The sequence below is a fragment of the Anabrus simplex genome, chromosome 4 (assembly GCF_040414725.1).
Source record: "Anabrus simplex isolate iqAnaSimp1 chromosome 4, ASM4041472v1, whole genome shotgun sequence".
Taxonomy (NCBI): Eukaryota; Metazoa; Arthropoda; class Insecta; order Orthoptera; family Tettigoniidae; genus Anabrus; species Anabrus simplex.
Genome location: NC_090268.1, coordinates 297,327,231 through 297,344,854, shown reverse-complemented (window position 1 = coordinate 297,344,854; position 17,624 = coordinate 297,327,231). Strand labels below are relative to the sequence as shown.

Genomic DNA, 17,624 nt, shown 5'->3' with positions numbered 1-17,624 from the left:
TAGAAAAAGACTTCAAGAAAGAAAGAAAACACCCACATTGTATGTGCATCTGCTGATCTCACACTTCCGGTAAATCTTAAGCTGTTTTCACACAAGACAAACTGCTTTGACTGACCGATCAGGACATGTCCAAGAAGTGATACATGTCCCTACCACCATCCAGTGTTATCGCTCCTAGATAGTCCATGGCGGAAAAACGATAGAAAAGGGAGGCGTTATTGGGTTCATGATTTCAATTGCCAATCGTGAGAAATACAGACTATTTCATATGTTATAAACGAGGGTATTTGGAATGACTAAGAACGTCTTTGGAGGTACTTCTGAATGAGTACCTACAAGTTTGACTACATAGTTCAGGCTACACGTGCTACCATAGTCAAACACAACAAGACCTTTCAAAGAGCCATAAGTCAAGAGGAAAAGCTAAGGTGGCAAGGTAATCCACACTAGACATGCAAGATCATGGCAACATGTATGACTTGCAGCTCAAGATTGTGCAATCAACCCTCTGTTCATGGAAGGAGAATCGGACGTCGAAAACACCCTAAAAACAACAAGTTTGTTTCACCTTGCTCGGCTTCCACTTTGAATAGCCTCATGCTGCTACCAGAATCTGTTCGGCTTGGAGATGTTCCGTTCTGCCTGCAGTGTGAAAGCCGCCTTACGGCACAGCAATGGGAACATACCAATTTATAAATACATTTATGTACCACTCACTACTTTATACAGCTTTTGGAGATGCTGAGGTGGCCAGAATTCTGTTCTGCAGGAGTTTTTAGTTGCTGGTAAATCTACTGACATGGAGCACCTTCAAATGTCTCCAGACTGAGCCGGAATCAAGCCCATCAATGTGAGCTCTGGAGGCCAGCGCTTACTGCCTGATCTACTCAGCCTGGTGTATGTTTTGAAGAAATCAGAAAATGAGGTATATTGTTTAAAGTGAAGTTCTAAATTTTCTGTTTCTCATTGTGAGAGGGCATATATTCAACATTTTAAAAGTGTTAAGGACAAGGAAGCAGGTATAAGAGCTTCTAGCTCCAGTAGGCAAATTATTAAAAAGCAGCAAGAGTAGACATCATAAATTAGCAGCTACAAGAGGCCACTTTTTCAGTAGTACATAGTCACTCCTTTTGATCCACTGATTGCATTTCTAAATCGGTTAAGAAGTGTTTTAAATCACAATACGCATGTGCTAGGACAAAATCTCAAGTTACTGTGACAAATTTACTTTAGCCTGAAGAAATGAGATGTTTGCGAACTGACCTAGAGTCTAAATTGTGGGACTGTGTACTCTGATTGTTCTAATCATGGTAGTAAATTAGGCCCTATTTTGGCTTGATATTTCAAAGCAAACTGTGGAATTAGTGAACATTTTAGAAATAAAAGAATTATATGGTGAAATATCAGACATCTCAATAATAATTAAACTTATGTCTTAATGGTCCACCTTTTCAATACTACATTATGCAATGTTTATATTATATTTCTAATCTAGGAACTAGTTTCAGCCTTGGTTTGCCATCATCTGCCTTAATGCAAAACTATACACATCCAATAAGAAAAACAAATGTACAAACACACACAAATAACATTAAGAAGAGTTAAAAACATCTGGGATGAACTACGTGCACAACATGTAAAATATGACTAAATTAAAACCAGGTTCTAAAATTCTTAGATGTGTTGCATCATGTTGTTAAAATATGATGAAAATGCTGTAAAGTTCTTCTGATGGACATTGTCAATGGTTGAATCGAGGACAGCACACAAAGATATGGTTAAATAACTGGAACGTTCTTAATTTGTAGCTGGTAAACATTCGCAATTCAATGCTGTGTCCATGAAGTTAACCTGAATAAACATACATACAGTAAAACCTCGTTAATTCGAAGTCGTTGGGACTAAAAAATCGGACTTCGAATAACGTGATTTCGAATTAACTGCCAATTCGCAATTCAGAAGTACCAACCCTTGCCGCGTTACAAAATATTCTAAGGCCCGTTACTGCATGCATTTAACGTTGATTCACAGTTTATACTTTTCAAATGCCATGAAAAAAGAACTATTTCCAAAAATGTATCCAAGAAGGTGCATTTACAGTATTCAAATAATGCACTCGGATATCTCACTGGTAAACATAACCTCACCTAACGAAAGAAAGAAAAAGAGCACGATTCAAAGAAGAGGAGAAATCTATGCTCGCTCCCATGTGCAAGTGCTTTATTAATTGGATTACTATACTGTATGAATTTTAGATGCCTTGTATTTACACAGAAAGTACCCGATGCCCTCAAAATCGAACTTTCCTATGACCCTGTCTTTGTACGATTTCCCATCATGGCACTTGTCTCGTACTTCAGAAATGTAAACAATTGCCGCGTCACGAAGTATTCAAGACCCATTAATACAAGCAATCACCTCGATTCATAGTTTAAACCTTTCAAATGCCATGGAAAAAACTATTTCCGAAATGTAGGTCCAACAAGGTGCATTTACAATGTTCAAATAATTCACTTGGATAAATCACTGACAAACATAACCTCACGCAACGAAAGAAAAAAAATCGCACAATTCAAAGACGAGGATAAATTATGCCGGTTCCCCTGTGCAAATTCATTATTTTTTGGATTTCTTTACTGTTTGCATTTTTATTATAGATGCTTTGTACTGGCATGGAAGGTGCCCGACGCTCTTAAAACACTGTGGCTTATCGAAGTTTCCTATGACGAGGGGATAAAGTATCTCGCTTCCATGTGCATTGCAACGCACTACTATGACCCCATCCCTCACACTGTACGATTTCCCGGCTGGCAATTTCTCCTTCAAAACCATAAGACCGTTTGGGCTCGCATTAAAATAAAGCAATCCAGTTTCACCGGCAATGTCAATATTGTTCGGTGCCTACGAATCTATTACATTTGCCACGTTTTTTCGTCAACTGTCGGCATCGCCAGTGTTCGCAGATTCTGTTTTCCCGCACACTGCATGTTGCGTGATATTACGGCGTTCCTTAACAGGTTGAGCACAAAAGAATTCCGATTTCATTCAACTTGCAATCATGAACCGCACTGTAGACCCACCGAAGTGGAAGTGCGGAAAGCTACCCCTCCACGTTCCGGAACGCGCGTTCTATGACGCGGAGCGGATAAATTTCGAGTTGAAATTACTCTGTAACATACTATTGTTTTAAAATGTAAAGGCAGTTTCGAATTAAAAGTCTGAATTTCGGTAATGGGGCCGACACTGTACTTCGAATTACGAATTATCCTTATTTAAAATTAAACAATTGAAATAACATGCAAAACTATCTCATGTTTCCGGGAACGAGAGCTTCTTCGAATTAGGCGGGATTTTGAATTAACCGATTTTGAATTATCGAGGTTCTACTGTACATACATACATCATTATAGACTGTTGTGCCTTTCACCGTTCAGTCTGCAAGCCTCCGAGAATTTACTAAACGTCGCCACAATCCTCGATTTGCAACTAGTGTTGTGGCCTCATTTAGTTCTATACCTCTTATCTTTAAATCATTAGAAACCGAGTCTAACCATCGTCACCTCTTCTTCTCTTACCCGCCATAACAGAGTACATTATTTTCCTAGGTAACCTGTCCTCCTCCATTCGTCTCACATGACCCCACCACCGAAGCCGGTTTATGCGTACAGCTTCATCCATAGAGTTCATTCCTAAATTAGCCTTTATCTCCTCATTCTGAGTACCCTCCTGCCATTGTTCCCACCTGTTTGTACCAGCAATCATTCTTGCTACTTTCATGTCTGTTACTTCTAACTTATGAATAAGATATCCTGAGACCACCCAGCTCTCGCTCCCGTAAAGCAAAGTTGGCCTGAAAACAGACCGATGTAAAGATAGTTTCGTCTGGGAGCTGACTTCCTTCTTACAAAATACTGTTGATCGCAACTGCGAGCTCACTGCATTAGTTTTACGACACCTTGATTCAATTTCACTTACGATATTACCATCCTGGGAGAACACTCAACCTAAATACTTGAGATTATCGTCCTGTTCTAGCTTTGTATCACCAATCTGACATTCAATTCTGTTGAATTTCTTACCTACTGACATCAATTTAGTATTCGAGAGGCTAATTTTCATACCATACTCATTGCACCTATTTTCAAGTTCCAAGATATTAGACTGCAGGCTTTCGGCACAACCTGCCATTAAAACCAAGTCGTCAGCATAGGCCAGACTGCTTACTACATTTCCACCTAACTGAATCCCTCCCTGCCATTTTATACCCTTCAGCAGATGATCCATGTAAACTATGAACAACAAAGGCGAAAGATTACAGCTTTGTCCAACACCTGTAAGTACCCTAAATCAAGAACTCATTCTACCATCAATTCTCACTGTAGCCCAATTGTCAACATAAATGCCTTTGATTGATTTTAATAATCTACCCCTAATTCCACAGTCCCTCAGAATAGCGAACATCTTTTCCCTCGGTACCCTGTCATATGCTTTCTCTAGATCAACGAAACAAACAACTGCCTATTCCTCTCGTAGCATTTTTCAATTACCTGGCGCATACTGAAAATCTGATCCTGACAGCCTCTCTGTGGTCTGAAACCACACTGGTCTTCATCCAACTTCCTCTCAATGACTGATCGCACCCTCCCTTCCAAGATGCCAGTGAACACTTTAACTGGTATACTAATCAATGAGATACCTCGATAGTTGTTGCAATCCTTCCTGTTCCCTTGCTTGCAGATAGGTGCAATTACTGCTTTTGTCCAATCTGAAGGTACTTTACCAACACTTCATGCTAATTTTACTACTCTATGAAGCCATTTCATTCCTGCCTTCCCATTATACTTCACCATTTCAGGTCTAATTTCATTTATTCCTGCTGCTTTATGACAATGGAGTTTATTTACCATCTTTTCCACTTCCTCAAGCGTAATTTCACCAACATCATTTTCCTCCTCCCCATGAGCTTGGCTGTTCGCAACACCACCAGGATGATTTCCTTTAACATTGAGAAGATGTTCAAAATATTCCCTCCACCTCTCCAGTGATTCCCTGGGATCTATTATGAGTTCACCTGAATTACTCAAAACACTGTTCATTTCCCTTTTCCCTCCCTTCCTAAGATTCTTTATTACTGTCCAGAAAGGTTTCCCTCCTGCTGTTTGAGCTATGAGTTCTAGGTTATTACCAAAATCTTCCCACGACTTCCTTTTAGATTCAACAACTATTTGTTTCGCTCTGTTTCTTTCAACTATGTACAAATCCCTGTCTGCCTCGGTCCTTGTTTGGAGCCATTTCTGATAAGCCTTTTTACGTTTACAGGCTGCTCTCACTTCATCATTCCACCAAGATGTTTGCCTTTTCCCATCTTTACAGACAGCTGTTCCTAGGCATTCCCTTGCTGTTTCTACTACAGCATCCCTGTATGCCACCCATACACTTTCTATATCCTGAACCTGCTGACTGTCTACTGTTTGAAACTTCTCACTAATCATATCCATGTACTTCCGTCTAATTTCCTCGTCCTGGAGATTTTCTACCCTTATTCGTTTGCAGACAGATTTCACTTTCTCTACCCTAAGCCTAGAGATACTTAGTTGACTACAGATCAGATAGTGGTCTGTATCATCGAAAAATCCCCGGAAAACTCGTACATTCCTAACAGATATCCTGAATTCAAAGTTGGTTATGATATAATCTATTATGGATCTGGTACTCCTAACCTCCCATGTGTAGCGGTGAATAGCCTTATGCTTGAAGAATGTATTCATAACTGCTAAACCCATACTAGCAGAGAAGTCCAGCAAATGCTTCCCATTCCCACTAGCTTCCATATCTTCCCCACATTTACCAATCACCCTTTCGTATCCCTCAGTTCTATTCCCAACTCTCGCATTGAAATCGCCCATTAGCACTATTCTATCCTTGCTGTTGACCCTGACCACGATGTCACTCAATGCTTCATAAAACTTGTCAACTCATCTGCACCCTCACATGGTGAATACACGGAGATAATTCTAGTCCTAATTCTTCCAACTGACAAATCTACCCACATCATTCGCTCATTTACGTGCCTAACAGAAACTATGTTGTAATACCCGTCAACTGCTGTTCTCTAAAAGAAAATTCTTAAATGAAAGAGGATAACACGTGTTCGTAATAAATACATAAATGATGTGACCGGTAGCAGTTGATAACTCGTTAGAAATAAAGCCTGAAGTAAACGATCGTTTAATTTTAATGTTATGTACTGAAATGAAGTAAGAATGTGATACATCTCAAGATACGGCAGAGTACATCACTGATTTTATCACATGTAGTTAAATTTTGGAAAGGTTCTTCCCATGTAAATTTGTAGTGAAGTAGTCGCCATTCCTCTACGTGCGCTTGAAATATCATCGTTGCCGGGGCAAAACCTCCTACGTAAAATATTTTATCTTAGAACTTCGGCCGGTAAGGTTCTGTCATCTAAGGTGCAATATTGTGTGACAATTGTCAAGGCATTCTTGCTCTTCATAATGTATGTGCTGCGGGTCAGTATATCTCTAAAAATATTATCACATAAGAGATTTCGTCCCGGCAACGATGATATGTTTTCATGACACACACACGGTTAGGTTAGGTGACGCTGTTTGAAGAAGAAAACTGATATGTTTGCCACAGAGACCTCTGGAGTGATACTATATATATTTTTTTCCAGAATGAAACTAAAAACCTTCACATAGTATCGGATTTTGAAAAATAACGAGTAGGCTGTAGTGTGGATATTATCCGAGAAAAGGTAAGCTTTAAACGAACTGTTCGCAGTTTCATACCGATTTTAATGTGTATGGGGTTTCTCCCAACTTTTACGGAAACTGATATAACGACAATATGCTATAGCGAGTAAATTTTTCGGCGTTATGAATTCTCACTATAACGGACTACTACTGTGATTCAAAATTTATCTAGGTTCCACTGTATGTAGTAGTACTCATTTAATTGGTAACCAATCCTTACTTAAAAGGAGTCTACGTATACAGTTTTGATCCAAGTATATCACTGGATTATAAAACTTCCTCCAAAATTAAATGTAAGCTGGAAGGATTTGGTTGTTAGCTGCTCCAAGGAAACCAATAATTGTCATCCATTAGGAAATGATTCCTAAGTCCCATACTTACAACTGATTGCCGAGGTTGAACGTTCTTAACGGGTAGTAAACTACAGTAATGAAACTAACCTCCCCTTTCCATTCCGCTACGAGGCGCACCACCACTACCAGTTCCACCTCGACCACCACGCTTGTAATTATTGCTGCCACCACCACTTCCACCAAAATTATCACGCTGCTGGTAACCATTTTGGTAGTAACTGTTGTTTCCATCACTGCTATTCCGATACCCGTAACCTGAAATGGAAATAAAATAATTAAACCTCAATACGAAACCTTTTGCATAATGTGAGAAGCAAACTGTGTTAGCTGTTAATGAAAGAAAAAGATTTTGCTAATAACAGATTAAATAAGGTATTATCCCTGCAGAACAATAATCATCAGAATTTAGCTGATTATCTGTTTTGAATATTTCATTATCTCTCAAAGTAATTTAGTGTTTGAAGGTACAAGCAGTTTACAATGTGTGGTAAATACTCATGGGCTTCAAGAGCAATTCAGTATTCTATGACTATGAACTAAATTTCATTAACAATGTGAAGGATCTTCGATACCAATAATTAAAAGAAATCATCTAATCAGCAGAGAAATATCCATACAAAAAAATGATAAAACTCGCAGAGACTACATTTATTAATAATAGCTTTTTAAGGAAGGTTTAAAGATTTTTATTTTATATGAGCAATTCCTTACTATTTTATTGCTAACAAAGTTCCTACTTATATGGAAGTATCTTGAGGTCAAATATCAAATAATGTACAAATGACCAATATGTAGTTCTTAATTCTGTGAAATATCCTCTTGCATATTGTTCTCCCTGTTTTTTCCTGCTGTTATAGCCGCAAAAGAGTTATTGCTTTTAAATCCCACTAACTACTTTTATGGATTTTGGAGTCAAAAAAAGTAAGAGGGTATCCAATACGTGACAGTTTCCCATTTTGCGCAGTGAACACAACTTCTAGCTATCATCATCATTTTCAGTTCTTCTAGTCCACCTCCAGCCAGGTTGGGGAGTTGATAGACCATCACTCATTTTTAAGGCTATCACTATGATGGGGTTGCCATTCCCGAAGGCATTTTAGAACTACTGATAGCAGTTATTCTGGCCACCCCGTACGTGGTGAACACACACTTGCAGCCGCCCCTAACATGAGAAACAAACTCTGCTCGAATAGAGTACTCATACACCTGACGAGGTAAGTACCCCGGCTTGAACAGCTAAAACCGACAGAAAGTGGGCTTAAAATATACAGTTGTACCTATGTCAATAACTATCAAGGCCATTCATCTGTAAAAGCAGGGCCGAGTGGCTCACTCGGTTGAGGCGCTGACCTTCTGACCCCAACCTGGCAGGTTCGATCCTGGCTCAGTCCGGTGGTATTTGAAGGTGCTCAAATACGTCAGCCTCGTGTTGGTAGATTTAGTGGCACGTAAAAGAACTCGTGCAGGACTAGATTCCGGCACCTCGGCGTCTCCGAAAATCGTAAAAGAGTAGTTAGTGGGATGTAAAGCAGATAACATTATTTTGTTCATATGTAAAAGTACGTGTTCGGTCGCCAGCGCCATCTGACAGCGCACAGGTCGCGCTGCACTGGAGCTGTACACGCAATGCCTGTTTGACAGTTGCAGTGTGTCATAGTACAGTGCACACACAAATTTCCGACATGAGTAGGTGGAAGCCAATCAACCCTGTGAATGTTAAGAAGTTGCTGCGTGAAAAGGTACGCCAACGCTACACACTGGATAGTGAAGATGTAAGTGGAGTGGAGGATGGGCCATTTGCAGGCATGTTATATGATAACATAACGCGGAAATACAATGGATCTATAACAGAACTACATACAGACACATTGGAGAATAATGGTGACTGTGAGGCGGAAGGCGTAGAAGAAACAGTCCCAGTCCTCTTTAAACAATAATCACCACCATTTGCCTTTTCCTATCTGATAGTTGCCGAGTACATATACAAAAACCACATAGGCCTACAAGCTACTTTTTAGTTTACACTATAATGTGTGTTTACTCGGCAGTAAATATATGTGATCCCTCCCGGTTGATGTACGTGACAGCCCTCTGAAAATCGGGATACATAATTCTGATATGTATGTAGTGAAGTGATCTATAATTCCATGGAAATTACGCCATGTATATAATAAAATATATCGGTTGCCAAGAATTGTATTGTTGGTCTCAAGAAACAAGCCTCTTGAAAAACGATACCTTATTTTAAGATCTATCTCCCTGTACATGTCAAATAAATTGCTGCAATTTAGCAGCGGGCGATCCACAGAGAGGCTGTCGGACTAACCTTTCTTCCCGGAATAGTCTTAACACGACAGTGATCTCGGCAGTGTTCAAACATGACCGGTTGAACATCGGTTTTAGACAGTGTCTAAGTGATAAATAACGTCTCTGCAATGCGGCAGCCATACTTTGTTTAACTGTAGACATAATCTAAACACTGTTTCTGCCATCGGCTCATTGTAGTCATATTTACCTCCACTTCTGATGATGAGTTTGGATGTTCGTCCAGCGCGATAAACTTTTGGGGATCTTCGCCGTTTTTTTATGAGACCTTCTCGTAACCGCGTCTTCAGTGATTTTTTATTGCCGACCGTCGGAAGACTTCTCTTTGCGAGTAAGTCCTTAAGTTGTTGTACGGACATATTTTCTACCATCACTTGCATTTTGTTCTGATACACTCACACTTGTATCACTACCAAAAATTATTCTTCAATCCTGCCACGCTCGCCAATGTTGTTACCACAACGACACACACAAAAAATGCTGTCAATTGTGTATACTATTTTATTTACAAATTATATACACATATTTTGCACACATGCACTGATAAACTGCCATCTTAAAACAAAACACTACTACTACTACTACTACTACGAAGACAGCAACACTTGCATGTCAACCAACTTTCCGACGTAACGAATTCACATACTCTATTAACGACTTGCACTCATAACTCTTGTTAAACGGCGACACTCAACCCTCCAGACTGCCTCTTTATATACACTGCCTGGCCAGGTTTCTAGAAGAATATGACATGTTTTCTCATAATTTTCAGTCTCCAATAGCCTGTTTACAATGAATGGATTTTTCTACACACTTCCATTGGCAAGGTGCGTTCTTCTGGACTATTACAGTGTGTTGCACAACACTGCAGTGGATTTATACATCATATATATATATAATAATAAATTATATACTATCCATTACGTGTTCTTACATTACATAGACTCATATTAATATACATACAGCAAATGTTTCATGACATAACCTCACAAATAATACGATCATCATTTATACAAAAAAAAGTCTGGACTTAACTACATAAATACCGTATAATCTCGAATACCACCCGCACTGTTTTTTTTCGAAAATATCGCTTCCAAAATCGGGTGCTGGTCTTATTTAAAATTTTGGGAAATTTATCTTTCTGAATGCATGTAAATCAGGTATCACTGCCGGCGCAGCTAGGCAACAATGCTCTCTCCGCTCTCAGTATACGCTACTTCCACGCTTGGCGTCAGTCTCACGCAGGTTCTCAATAGTATCAACACGAATTCCACAAAGCGCTTGCAATCTTTTACTGCGAGTGAGAAACTGAAAGTAGTTTGGGAAGCCGAAATGATTGGAAATTGCGCCGTCAGTAGGAAATACAATATTGACGATTCATGTATTCGCGATTGGAGAAAAGAAGAAAAATGTGCTATTAACATGTAGCGGTGACCGTAGAGCTTTTCGTGGACTGAGTGTACAGTTTCCAAAAATTGAAAAAAAAAACAAAACAAACTTTATAAATATGTGACAGAAAGGTGGGAAATGGGACAGGGTGTGTCAACTGAAATGTGTCAGCTAAAGGCATTAGAGATCGCACAGGAAGGGTTTAAGGCAAGCCGAGGATTGTAATTTTTATAAAAGAAATGGGTTGAGCATACGAAGGCGTACCTCAATTTCACAGCGTCTTCCTGGTGCATACGATGAGAAGTTATAGTAGTTTCCGCGTCACATAATTCGGCTGCGGAAGGAAAATGCATATTTGCTTTCCCAAAGTGGCAGTGCAGATCAGACGCCAGTCTACTTTGAAATCCAGTGGGCAGGACTGTGAATGTTAAGGGTGCAAAAGGTGTTCCCATTAGAACAGGTGGTAATGAAAAATAACTGTGTACGGTAATGTTGTGTATTCTCGCTGATGGAACCAAACTGCCGCCGTACATTGTTCTCAAGCGAAAGACGCTTTCTAAAAATCTACCCGCTGGTGTTATCGTCAGATCTCAGAACTCCAGCTGGATGGACAGTTCACTTGTGGCAGACTAGGTAAAGTGTGTCTGGCAATGTCACCCTGGTGCATTATTGGGACAGAAGAGCTTGCTTGTTCTCGACAGTTACCGCGGCCACACAACAGACGCTGTGAAAAAACATATCAAGGATGGGAAAACCGACCTAGCAGTCATTCCGGGCGTGATGGGGTCTACGCTACAGCCGTTGGATGGCTGCGTGAACCGTCCATTTAAAGCAGCCTTGAAACAGCTCTATACAGAATGGATGGTGGCTGATCAACACAAACTGATGCCAACTGGTCGCATTCAGCGTCCGGAACTTCACCTGCTGTGTTTGTGGATTTTGACGGCATGGAATAGTATCCCTGGAGACCTCATACGGAAGAGCTTCAGGAAATTAACATTTCTAATGCTATGGATGGCAGCAATGACGACATTTTGTGGGAAGTTGATACTGATGATGATGAATGAACTTGTCTGACATTGTTCTGGTAATGTTTATTTACTTTTATTTGTATTTTCTAATCATTTGATGTGTGTTAGTAAAGATTGTAAATCATTTTGACTTCACTTGTTTTTAAAATTTTGTTCTATCAAAATAAGGGTGCGAGTCTTACTCGGTGGCATGTGGTATTCAAGATTATACGGTAATACTAATAGATATAAACAACTTCATAGCCACAACTCACAAGTCGTAATAATAATACTTCCATTGTTTACCCATGGTTAGCGAATTGTTTCGAAGTTATACTACTCCATTACACTTGCATCAATCCAGCGATGTGTTCTCCAGGTTGTGCGGAAAAAAACAATTGAGGCTGGTGCAATAAACAATCAACACTTCATTGTTTGCTCACAAAATAACGCCAATAACATACCCTGTCTTAAAAAATTGGTTGAAGTGCTTCACTTTGATTAAATAGATAATTACAGACAGTGCACGGCGAATGTCAAAAAATGCGCACAGTGTAAAGGGACCGGGTAATAAGGAAATGCCAGGAGTCTCGCACTGTGGAAACAACCGCGCTTAAAAACAAATTTCTCCACTGACTGGTGATGGAAGTGGGCACAGCGAACATAAATATATGCAGTGGAAGAGTTCACTGAAAGACACAGGAGGTGAGGAAGCTTTATACTTTTAAACTATTTTGAAAGAATAAATCTGTACGTGCCCGGTCTATAAGACCACGACACGACCCCTAGCGGGTTAATTTATATAAAGGAATATCATATGAAAGAAAAGTTTTGCACAAATCAGCATAATATTCGGAACTTTTAGAAACTAGTGTACGTAAAGAGGAACCCGCTTCACCTAAAAGAACTTTTCCCGAGTAGCACCTGAAGCAGCTATTTTATGTTTATTTCCTGCTAAATGCTGCAAGACTTGTGGATCACTATTTCACACTTACAAGTTTCCCACATTTTTGGCAGAATAGAATTTTGCCATTACTTGAAAAAATTACATTAAATTCAGCAATACATTGCTGCAAACTAGAACATACACTTTCCTTTTGAAGTTGTACGAAGGTGGATCAAATAAATGGGAATTTGAATGTACAGCTGCTGTTGGTAAGGCGGGGCTTTGCCAGGATAATGGTGGGGGTGTCTGGAGAAGGGGTTTGCATGCGCGAATGACGGTGAAGAGCTGGGCTGCTTCAGTACACCACGAGTGAGCAAGAGGTGCACACGTCTTGTTGCGGAATGAATCATTATCGTATTTCTTGCAAAAGAGAGCACCAAATCTTCCGAAATTTTGAGACTGCTCCGCGTACAGTTTGGAGAAGAAACACTTTTGCAGACTCGAGTGTATGAATGAGATTAAAAATTTGTGCCAGGAAGAGAAGCTATGGAAAATGAACCTCATAAAAGTAGACCATGGACAAGCATCACTGCAGACAACATTGTTGCCATTCGTAACATTATTGGTGAAGATCGGCGAATAAAATCTTTGTAAATTGTTGTAGCTGTAGGAATAAGTTACGGAAGTGTTGAAACCATTATCCAAGATGAAGTCCATTTCTGAAAATTGCCTGCCAGGTGGGTTCCTAGTCTCCTCGACCAGGAACAAAAAACTTTATGCCAGGAAGTTTGTTAATGGTATTGAATAGGTCGACCCTTCTCTACACGTATATGAAGTAGTATATGGAAGCTTCAAAAATATCATATTTGTGAATATTAAAATCAATACGGAAACGAAACTTATAGATTGTGACCCTTCTCTACCCTTTGATAACGATCAATTGTCAATACGGACCATAATGAAATTCATAACGTATGAAGAGACTCCTGCGTCGCTACAAGGAGGAAGGAGAGGATTTCTTGTGCCACATTGCAACATGATGAAACTCAGTGCATCATAACACCCCACAGTCAAAGCAAGCAAGCAAGCAAGCATGGAGTGGCGGTGAAATAAAAAAAAATAAAAAAACACACACACACACACACACACACACACGTAGAAAGCTGTTTGCAACCGTTTTCTGGGACTCCACAGGCGTTTTGCTGGTGGATTTTCTTCACGAAGGAAGGACAATTAAAGCAGCCTATTACTGTTGCCTTTTTGGATGAAGCAAAAGCTGTGTATTGCAACAAGCGACGCTGGCAACCGATCCGAAACAACATTCTTCTCCACGACAATGCAAAGCTGCATACTGCCCCTTTAACACGAGAAAAAAAACTGGACGAAATTCACTGGACACCACCGGAACGCCCTCTACACAGTCCAGATTTATCGCCCTGCGACTACCATTTGTTTGGACACCTCAAACAAGACCTAGGAGGACAGCGCTTCAATGATACAAATGCAGAAGAGTTCGTGCACAACTGGCTCTGCACATGTCCCTCTTCTTTCAATCAGGACGGCATCAAAAAAACTTACCAACCTGATGGAGAAAATGTGTATCGAAGGCAGGATACTATGTAGAAAAGTGATCTCAATAAGAGTTTTTTTGGCTGATGAAATAAATTTAAAAAAATCAGTCCTGTTTATATCTGATCTGCCCTTATATCACCAATCACAATCCCTTTACACTTCACTTATTACACCACTACTACATAAATTGTGTGGTTCAAACTTGCCAAGGGCAGTGACTGAATTGAAGAACACTGTCACGTCATGCGCAGTACATTGCATCAGACCTCACGACGGATTCCTCTTTTGATGCAGATGTTGATTCCCATAGGGAAGTCCCAAGTGACGAGCCTAACCTAGCACACGAGGGCGAAACACAGGCAACCACGAATGAGTTAGCTGGAAAATTTATAATGTCCAATAACGGACCATTATATTGGATTCCTCTTTGACAAAGGTTAGCCATATAATTTAATTTCACAAACTGTTTATTCCACCTATTCAATACTTTATATTATTTGCAATGCATATGTTTACATTACATTACTATTTGGGGTCATCATCAGTCTTAAATACACAACTTTTTTTTTTTAACTGGGCGAGTTGGAAGTGCGCGTAGAGGCGCGTGGCTGTAAGCTTGCATCCGGGAGATAGTAGGTTCGAATCCCACTATCGGCAGCCCTGAAGATGGTTTTCCGTGGTTTCCCATTTTCACACCAGGCAAATGTTGGGACTGTACCTTAATTAAGGCCACGGCCGCTTCCTTCCAACTCCTAGGCCTTTCCTATCCCATCGTCCCCATAAGACCTATCTGTATCGGTGCGACGTAAAGCCCCTAGCAAAAAAAAAACAACTTTTTTTGTCGAATGTCCTAAAACAATACCTTCCTATAAAGTAATAAAACTACTAATATGAGCTATATGTACAGTGCAATAACATTCGTTATGATACGTGGTTAGATTCATGAAATGTTACATGAATATTAAAATATTTTGTGACACAGATTCATCATGTTAAAAGTATACATTTTCATTAAAATGCCTGAGTTCAAATGTACAAATGTTGTCAGTGAGTTCTGTGAATTGTAGTTCAATTGTACTTTGCATCAATTTTACGACTGTGCTTGAAATATCACACAAACATTAAAATATTGCATCATGATAAAAGTACAGAATTTTGTTAACAGTCTGAGTACAATATCCAGATGTTTCTAGTAAGTTCTGTAGCTCGATTGTACTTTGCAATAGGTGAGTGACATTTTATTTTTACGACGTTGGCGCAGAAGGTAATAGATAACTTGCTTGAAGTCCTAGTGGTAATGTAGCTTGCAGACCGGATATAAACAAATCCTTGAAAGTCTTATGGAATTGCAAGAAAGCTCTGCATACTGTGGATTGAGTGGATGGAATTCTCAGTCCATAATGGAAACAAATGGAACCTGATGAGAAAAAATACAGTCAGAATTAACGCAAAGTTCGAAGAAAAAGAAGAGGGTAGAAAAACGAAGTGAGAAATACTCACCTTGCGCGGCAGTGTGTGCAGCTTGGCTGGTAAGGTGCAACTAGTGTGAGTGTGTGTTGAACAGGGAAAGAAGAGGAAGGGGAGGTGGAGGGAGGAAACGGGTTGAGCAGGGTGGCGTGGGAAGGGAAGTGAAAAGGGGGAAGGGGAGTAACTTAAGACAGAGCTGAAGGATGAGGGAGTGACGGTAATTGCTTTGGTGAAGTACCTTTAATTAAAACTGGGAACAAATTTTGATCAGCCAAATTATTATTTCTGAGAAAAGCCATAAGTCACTCTTCTATTTAGTAAACGTTGAATTTAAAAGGTATGTGTGTTTATTAATGATTCGCTCTATGAAGGAATTATTGTATCCATTGTATTTAGCAATGGAATGGTGTTCAATTCCTTATTTAAATTTACTTTAGGTAGAACGAGAACACTGTTAGTGACCTAAAAGACTTGCTGAAACAAGTGGGTCTAGGGTTTTCAGCACGCTGGATCTCAACTCTGGATACTGGCAAGTGGAGGTCGAGGAAAGTTCTAGACCACTGACCGCCTTCATGACACCGAGAGGATTGTACCAGTTTGCAGTAATGCCTTTTGGATTGAAGAACGCTCCTGCCACCTTCATGCGATTGATGGATAAGGTTTTATCAGGATATGTTGGAGATTTTTGCAAAGTGTATCTCGATGACATTAATTCACTAAGAGATAAGAATTTCATAGTGTTCCGTACTGAAGTGGCTTAATGGAAGGCTTTTCGTTTTGCTTGGTTAGCATAATCATTAAGAGATAAGAATTTCATAATGTTCTGCACTGAAGTGAGTTAATGGAAGGCTTTTCGTTTTGCTTGGTTAGCATGATCATTAAGAGATAAGGTTGAACCATCATATATCTTTCAAAACTTACATTTCTTATTTTAATTCACAGCAAGAATTTTCAAGAACACCTTGTACATCTGAGGGAAGTACTGGAATGACTGAAGATTCAATAATGTTATTTGTTTTACGTCCCACTAACGACTCTTTTACGGTTTTCGGAGACGCCGAGGTGCCGGAATTTAGTCCTGCAGGAGTTCTTTTACGTGCCAGTAAATCTACCGACACGAGGCTGACGTATTTGAGCACCTTCAAATACCACCGGACTGAGCCAGGATCGAACCTGCCAAGTTGGGGTCAGAAGGCCAGCCCCTTAACCGTCTGAGCCACTCAGCCCGGCGACTGAAGATTCATGGACTGACTTGAAAACTCGAGAAGTGCCACTTCGCCCAGTCCCGCAGAGAATTTCTTGGCCGTCCTAACATCTGAAGGCTTAGAAAGGCAACCAGAGAACAATCGAGCTATCGAAGAAGCTGAACGCCCGCGGATCAAGCGACAAGTACGTTAGTTCCTTGGCTTGTGTGGATGGTATAGCAGCTTCGTGCCACACTTTGAAGAGAAGGCAATACCACTCACCGATCTACTCCATAACAACCGCTCGTTCCAATGGAGCAGCAAGGAAGAGGCAGCATTCCAATGCATTAAGGCTGCGATATGCAACGCTCCTGGTACGAACGTATGTCGAATAATGGACCAACTATATTGGTACTAAACAGTGACGTAAATGTGCTATCCAGGTTTCTTTAACAAGTATTTAATAGAACATGGATTGGGACTTTGGAATAATGAAGTAATAACCAGGCAAACGCGCTAGAGATGGACGTTAAGGACGTCTTAAATAGTTTCGACAGTATTTAAGTAAATCCTCCTCTACTTGCGGAAACTTGCCGCGTTTTGGTCCGCAAAATGCTTTGCGAGATTTGTTGGCCGCTTTAAGTGCACTTCTCTGTCAC

General features: G+C 40.0%; 1 protein-coding gene across 3 annotated transcripts in view; it reads right to left on the bottom strand.

The window, feature by feature from the left end:
• Nucleotides 1–17,624, bottom strand: part of Capr (Caprin) — a 220,663-nt gene that overhangs the window by 7,383 nt on the left and 195,656 nt on the right. For all 3 annotated transcript variants that reach the window (XM_067145615.2, XM_067145617.2, XM_067145616.2), the window contains one exon: nt 7,217–7,384. In XM_067145615.2, coding sequence (XP_067001716.2) covers nt 7,217–7,384 — 168 coding nt within the window. The remainder of the gene's footprint in view (nt 1–7,216; nt 7,385–17,624) is intronic.